This window comes from Etheostoma spectabile, chromosome 18, assembly GCF_008692095.1.
Source record: "Etheostoma spectabile isolate EspeVRDwgs_2016 chromosome 18, UIUC_Espe_1.0, whole genome shotgun sequence".
NCBI classification, from domain to species: Eukaryota; Metazoa; Chordata; class Actinopteri; order Perciformes; family Percidae; genus Etheostoma; species Etheostoma spectabile.
In genome coordinates, this window is record NC_045750.1 from 2,080,876 (window position 1) to 2,088,692 (window position 7,817).

Here is a 7,817-nt window from a genome sequence, read left to right on the forward strand (position 1 = left end):
GACACCATCTTTTGTCTGTCCTCATAAATTATGGCCGGGGTGCTTAAAAAACACTTTACAGTGTATTGTATGCTTGAATAATTTGATAGCATAAGATTTACACAGCAGTTAAAATGAAATGGACAAATGGGCCAGTAGCTTGGAGAGTTTGAGGACACTTAATCTGAATGTTAACGTTGTTTTTGTAATAACAAAAATTATTAACGAGGTACTAAGCAAAGACTTTTGATACATGAAGCTTGATGCATCGACTGTACTTCTTTACAATAAAATGATGTCTGCTTTGTCTAAACTTTATTGAAAGGGAACAATTCAGGGTAAATCATACAGACGAAACGGGATGAAATAGGGAAGATTCCATGTTGATATGATAAAGACCTTAAAGTAGGCCTATATTTTACCTCTGTCTGTCCCTGCTGGTGTACAGTTTTTGTTTGTGCAGTGCATCGGCCGGCCACTGGGCGGCAATGTGGAGTAACTGTAAGGTTCCTCCTCAGCTCAGAGGTTTCTGTTATCACCTCCTCTAGCTGGCGTCGAACTACAGACCATTCCCTTATCTCTAGATTGAACTGATGCTTGAAGAGGCTGTCATCTGCGCCTGAGGGCCTACACACACCACACACACACACACACACACACACACACACACACACACACACCACACACACACACACACACACACACACACACACACACACACACACACACACACACACACACACACCACAACACACACACACACACACACACACACACACACACACACACACACACACACACACAGCACTGTATGACTCATGTGTTGACTTAAAGAAGTGGGAGTGTGTTTGCATATGTTTGCACAGATTTGCGCCATGCTGTGTTTAACTGCTCTGCATCACACCTGATGACAAGAGTCTCAATCTGGAAAAACAGGAAATAGTTTCAAGCTAAATTAAGTCAAATCGAAAGTGACAGCTGTGGTGTGTTATTCTAAACCCGCCCGATACTAATGAACTAATGAAGTTCCCTGGAACTACTTAATAGTTAAACTATTTTCATTGTTTATCATGTCACAGTGTGACAATTGTCTTCTTCACCACAAAGTTTGGGTTTAAAATGCTAAATTATAGAATTGGTGTATAATTTTATTATATCCTTAATTTATTTAACATGGCAAATACTTGATTTTCAACATAAACATAACCAAGGAAAATTATATATACATGACATAAATAAAAGCATTGGCATGCTCTGCTCTTTACTGATCTCACACGAAAATATTTGTCTGATGAGAAAAAAGAAACACACCGTTTATAGTACCGCAACGCTGCCTTTTTAGAAAGAGAAATGTCAAAATGTGACAGTGAAATGTGATAGTGACAATTTCATAAATTGCAGTGATTAATAATAATTAGCACAGAAATAAATAGAATATATAAAAGTGAAACTATATATTGAATCGATTTAGTCCATGATTAAACCATTGGTCTTAACATTAAGGTGTTTCTTCAACGTTTTTTCTATAGAGAGATGTTGGTTATTCAGCACACCCTCACTGATATAAATGTGGGTCGACAAACCAATAGACACACCTCAGTCAGTGTCATGCAGTACAGTTCAACAGAACCATAAACTGCAGCCTCAGAAATATTCATAATGAATCAACAAGTTCAAAAAATGTAACACTATCACCTTCATGAAAGGAGGATTTTTTGCAGGACAGCGTTCATTTTAGCAAGGTGAACCTAATAAACTGGCAACATAGTGTATGTGGAGGTCTAGTTTAGCTATGTTGTGTGACATTTGAACTTATTTTTTTGGTATGTTGGCTTGGTTCTCAGGGCGTTTTCACACCTAAAAGTCCAGACCAAGGTCCAAACCAACGTTGGTGTTTAATTACATCGTATACGTTTGACTCCGTTATTTTTGGTTTTACATAGTGATTTTGCTAGCGCACTAAAGAACTTTCCATGACATACCTACGGCGTGTGTACCCACGTCCGGCACATGTGTTGCGTCTCCCTTTGATTGGTGAGTAGACCGGTGCGCGTCTGACGCTGGCGTGTTTTTTTGGCAGGTAGTCTTTTTTACGTATCCATGAAAATCAATGAACAAATAAATGAGCAAATCCCGATTGCGTTATTACGGAATTACTACCAACAGCAACAATGTCAGCACCACCTGCAAGCGCAGCACCAATTACACGCGCAGTACTCGCAAGAAATGTACGTTTTTTTATATAGTGCAAAAAGTATATAATTCTTTTTTGTAAAAATCTGCATTTTTTCTAACTGACTTTTAATGTTTTTTGTCTGACCAAATTGAAATTACATCTTTAATCTCTTCCTCTCCCCAAGTACTTCCACTACTAATTTTCAGTAGTGAGGTTTTTTCCGGGTTTTTTCTTCTTTTTCTATGGCCTAACTTCCAGTAATTGGTCCGAAAGTCCGAACCATCGAAAAAGTGTTTTCACACTGCAAACAAACCGAGCCATGGTTCAGTTTGGTCCGGACCAAGACCACCCCTTTTGATCGGACCAAAATTTTGTCTTTGGATCCGGATCGTGGTCCGAGGCAACTTTCTCACCTGCAATTTTGGTCTGGACCAAAGTAAAAAGTCTCAAAGTCCGGACCAAATGAGGTAGGTGTGAAAACGCCCTTAGATAACAAAAATGTGCTGAGCGTACGAGAGAAAATGTGGCACATCTTTCTGATCTGACAAGAATAAAAGCTTACTCAGACTTTTCCCAAGACCTTGTGATATCAAATGACGCAGTCTATTATTGCCAGCAGCTGTTGTTTTGTAACTCTAGATCATCCTCCTTCCAAAGGTGCTTCAAAAACAACTGACACCTACTGTACAGCCTTGTTTAGGGTCAAAATACATTTCTGATCTGCTACTACACTAAGAACCACCCAGACCTCTCTGGGACAGGTCTGCTTTCTGTTCCCAGAGTCAAACCTAAAAGGGGGGGGGGGGGGGGGGGGGGGGGGAGCAGCGTTCATTCAGTTTTTATGCTCCACATATCTGGAACAAACTCCCAGAAAACTGCAGGTCTGCCGCAACTCTGTGTTCTTTTAAATCAAGGTTGAAGACCTTTCTTTCATTTCTTTATTGTTTAATTTCTTATACTGCACTGGAACTTCTGTAAATTCTCGTGTTTTATCTGTTTTTATTTATGTGTAAAGCACTTTGACTTGCCCTGTTGCTGAAACGTGCTGTACCAATAAAGCTGCATTGCCTTGCATGGTTTCCGTTACGGTTTTCACGGTACTCCGTCGGTATGTGAAATTTCTAAGAGCTGCTTTTCCCCACACCTCCTGACAGTAAAGGTTCAAAGCGGCAACAATAATCGTTTCTAGTATGACAAGCAGGTGAGCGGCATCAGAGAAAAACAGGCAGCAACTCGTCCCAGCCTGTTCCAGAACCACAGTGTAATTAATAGGGAAAATAAAATAGCGTGTCACAGAGAGGGAATCATCAACATTCATTTTTAGTCATCCAGGTGTATTCAACATTAGTCACATAATTACAAGTAATTTCTCAGCAGCACACTGTCTTACATTCATGACATCGTCTACAACAATCTATAGTTGTCCAGGTTACACATAACTTCAGACTTGTCATCCTTGTAATGAAAGACTGAAATGCTATTAAAGGGCTTGTTATCTGCCAAATGCAAGGTAACTTGCATCACTAATGGTCCCAGTTCTGCAACATCTAATCCATGGTTATCTAAAGCCACTTGTCCTTCCCACCAATAACTGACCTGGACTGCCCTGGTTTCCAGTTTGTGCAGACTGTGTTGGTTTCTCATGTCCTCAAGTCCCTCTGTTCTGTTAGAGGGGATGCCATTTCCTTTGCAGCCTGTCTTCAGCTCATCTGTCTGAGCCACTCTTTCTCTGCATGTAAACACAACAACTTAGGAAATAATACAAACATATTAGAAACAATAAAACAACACAAAGAGTCCACAGTTTATCGTGGTCACCATCTTTACTTAGAATGACATCATTAGCTTACTTGCCCTGTACCCAAAGTATATCCCAGGCTGATAGGAACAATATTAAATTTGCAGGTTGGTCAAGTACTGGACAAATTAAACATTTGAGCTGATGATGGCATCAAATAAAAATGTTAGGGGATCAACAAAACATCCTGAGGCAACGTGAATGTCTGTACCAAATATCATGTAATAGTTAAACAGGGTCCTTGAAGGACTACAGTCTCAAGATAACGTCATCCTCCATTATTGCTGTCATAATAATCTTGTAAAACTGTGTGGTTGATACTATGACTGAATTAAGCTAATTGGGGAAAAGGTAAAAGGTAATTGTGACATTTTGTTGTTGAGATGTGCTAGTTATTTTGTGTGCGTGCATTCGGGAAAGATAAAAAGATTAAACCAGAAAGGAAGCTGAAGCTGGCTTTATGCTGAACTGATAACAATGACACTAACCTACTTCCTGTGCCGATGCACTGCTGCTGAGATCAGGCAGATTGTTAATCAGTTAATATACGTATAGTTTCCATTTTGCATGCTTTCAGAATACCACAAGCTGTTATTACCTGAGAAACCCCCTCGACGATTGTGCCATTTCAGTTACATCTGGAACATCAGGGTTTTTTTCTGGTTTCAGTCTGTGTATCTTGGACATTTTCTGACCCCCTAGACATAAAGAAATAGACACAAAAAAACTTTTAAAAGATGGAAATTGCCTTTGTACTTAGATGCATCTACTCTTGAATACAAACATTCAGTTAAGGTAACAATAAACCAAAACACTTTTTTGAGAGGAGCAGGACTTAAAAGGATGTTTTCTTCAGTTATTTGAGGACAAGACTGTGATCCTACTCTTATGTTTTATTTCCACTATCTATGCACATTTGTCTTAAAGCTTCTATACGTGTGTGTGTGTGTGTGTGTGTGTGTGTGTGTGTGTGTGTGTGTGTGTGTAAGTATGTATGTATGTATGTATATACACACACACACAATTTGAGGACTGTGGAGTTAGTCTCATGCCGTCATCCACGTCGAAACCACAAACATATTCATATTTAAACTCCTTGCACAAAAATGAGCCTCTATCACACCCACCTATAATGTTTGATAAAGTATTCTTTCTGGTGCCACCCTGTATCCAGGTGCACCAGGTTACAAATTTACCAAAAATGCACTTAGCCTGACCCCGAAACATGGGGCATGGTTCACATAAATATCATTAATCTTTATTAAACAGTATATGGTAAAAAGAACTGAATCCTAAAACACTAAAACAAATTCTGATATAATGATTAAATTACAATTATGAAAGATTCAAAATTAATCACAAATATGAAAACCATACCTGAATATATTTAAAATATATGTCAAAATTACCATTAGAATCAGCCAAAGCTTTATCATCTCTGCTGGAGCCAGGGGAAGAGGACTGATACTGAGGCCTTAGTCCAGATCCAGAACTCTGTTCCTGTTTCTGGATCCCTGGGAACATCCACCTCTCCTCAGCCTCGCTGGCATTGTCATCCTCCGAAAGGTTTAAGTGGGAATCGTGGAAGCCGAGGCAGGGAGGAGGGGATGGGAGCTTGGGAAACTGGTGACACTGGGAGGGGCGGTGAGATTCATCGCCACTACCACCGCCAGTCACGCCTCCTGAAGTGGAATATGTGGGAAATATAGTGCGTTTCAGAGGTGTTGGGACTTCACTTGTGTTGTTTGGCGCACAAAGACAAAATGCTGCTGCTGCGGTTGTTGTAGCTTGTTTTTGACCTTTGACCCCGTCTGAGTCTGTGCCGCTTCCTGGTCTCGACATGCTCCACTGGCAGAGATGAAAATGTGTTTTCGTTTCATCACAGCCGGTGGATAGAGTTTCAACGTTAAAGCTTGGGACTCTCTCCGTGGGGTCGTGAATGGTCTTAACACTAACAATAACTTCCGGATTTCCCCCGGCCCGGTGGGAAACTCTGTTGTCCCTCAAAGGGGGGGGAATGTTAAAATGTTGCACTAAGTTTGATTCATACGCAACTCTGGGATGTCTGGGAGTCCAGACAGGTGTGTTGTTCTGCTCCAGGGGTTGTTCCCATAGGTCCTCTGAGAAGGCAACAGATGAGCTCACCGTCATTTTTCCTTGATGTGCTGTGACAATCTGACCTTTCACCTCGTCTTCGTCATCTGTTTTTCTGGCAGTTTCACACATCTTTTCTACATCCTGGTGCCTCATCGTTTTTTCCCTAAATGACTTACTATCTGAGGGTATTGGCTCAGAGAGTGATTCATTAATTCTGTATTCTGTTTCCCTTGAATGACGGTTTTCACTGTATTCTTTCTTTTGTAATTGGCCAATGCTGCCCTCTCTGTCTGTCGCTGCAGGAATATTAGTGATCTGTTTTACTTGGTCAGGTGGAGTTTCTGGTTCGGACACAAGAGGAGTGTTGAAATAAGTTTGTTCTAGGCTGCGGACATGAGGCTGAGCCTGGATCTCTGTTTGGGTCTTCCTCTGGCTGAACTCAGGTGTCTGAGGATTATATGAAGCTGAGCCAAAGTCTTGTAAAGTCCCAAACTCAGTTTTCAAGCTTTCAAGCTGAGTTCCTTCGTCTTTAAAGACTGAAGATGGGGCAGAGGAGCGCCTCTGGAGGCCAGGGGTCAACTTCCTGCTGGGCTGCTGCGAGCGGAGGGAAGCCCCTCTCTGGACATCCTGCTGATCAGAGAAATTCAAATTATTTCTGTCTACCCTGGAAATGCTCTCTCCTTCCCGCAAGAAGTACTGTCTCTCTGTCAACCTCATCTTCCCACTGAGGGTCTGAAAAATAAAGATTGATGAAAATGAATTGACTCACATGTAGATGTTCATATTGACATTTAATAGAATGCATTCCAGCGATTTTATTTGACTGGATGGGAAAAATGGTTTTGGGCAACTTGTGATAATTTGGGTGTTTTTTGCAGATGAAAAGTTAAGCTACAGCTCCAGTAGCTCATGATCATAATTGTTGAAACATGAGGGTAAATCTTTGATGTTTTATATAATGTTTCCAAAAGAATTGTATCCCACTCATTAAAAGAACAGTGATGCAAATTTGCACGTACCCTGTGATACACGTCATGCTTTGTGTTTATTGAGGTTTGGTGATTTTATATAATTTTTGTTATTATTTGTGTATGTACCTTAAGGTAATCTAGGTGCATACTAGTCTACTGCCAGACCTTCCTCCAAGGTGCTGAGGAGGAGGGTCTGGGTAGTCCACACAGCATTCTGGGATGGGAGAAAAACATTCTTTGCTTTATCGGCCTTTCTTTAAACCAATCATAATCATCTTGGGCGTTGCTAGGCGCCTCTCGGAGCCCCGGTGCTGCTGCAAAATTACCTCGGGAACTTGTTTTGGTGGAACATGTGGACGTTCAAAAGTTGTTTTAGTCGTGCAAAAGAAAATCTTGATGGGACAGATAGTCTAGCAAGCTGTCTGGATTTTGCTAAATGTCCTACGGTACTTAATGACACTATGCCACAGTATATATATACACACACAATATACTATTATGTGTTATACCTGCAGCTGTTTTGGCTCAGAGATTTCATGCACTTTCAGCTGCTCCTCTACACACTCCCCAAAGGTCTCTTCCTCTCTCACAGCAGATCTGATCAGCATCGGTGCCATGGCAGAGAAAAGAACACTAAAATTATATTTGGAAAAGAAGGAAAAGGACATAGCAAATAATAGCAAAGAAGATTAGTTAAATGTTGTTAAATATTCTTGTAAGTAAGTACAGTTAAAGGGGTATTCCAGATATTTGTAAGTGGGTCAGGTACAGGCCTGAACCACACACACACACACAC

The 7,817-nt window shown here is 40.7% G+C and overlaps 1 protein-coding gene across 4 annotated transcripts in view; it reads right to left on the minus strand.

Moving 5' to 3' along the window:
• Positions 1 to 7,817, minus strand: part of si:ch211-140l13.3 (uncharacterized) — a 34,598-nt gene that overhangs the window by 7,457 nt on the left and 19,324 nt on the right. The window contains exons 7-11 of one of the 4 annotated variants that reach the window (XR_004336134.1): positions 7,531 to 7,618; positions 5,363 to 6,782; positions 4,552 to 4,651; positions 3,752 to 3,884; positions 402 to 606 (exon numbers count right to left, since the gene is read on the minus strand). Coding sequence is in view for 3 of the 4 variants with exons in the window: in XM_032542613.1 (XP_032398504.1) it covers positions 3,560 to 3,884; positions 4,552 to 4,651; positions 5,363 to 6,782; positions 7,531 to 7,618 (1,933 nt within the window). In the remaining variant the exon portion in view is untranslated. Of the gene's footprint in view, positions 1 to 401; positions 607 to 3,226; positions 3,885 to 4,551; positions 4,652 to 5,362; positions 6,783 to 7,530; positions 7,619 to 7,817 lie in introns of those variants that run through there. The other 3 variants (XM_032542612.1, XM_032542613.1, XM_032542614.1) reach the window with 3 other exon arrangements.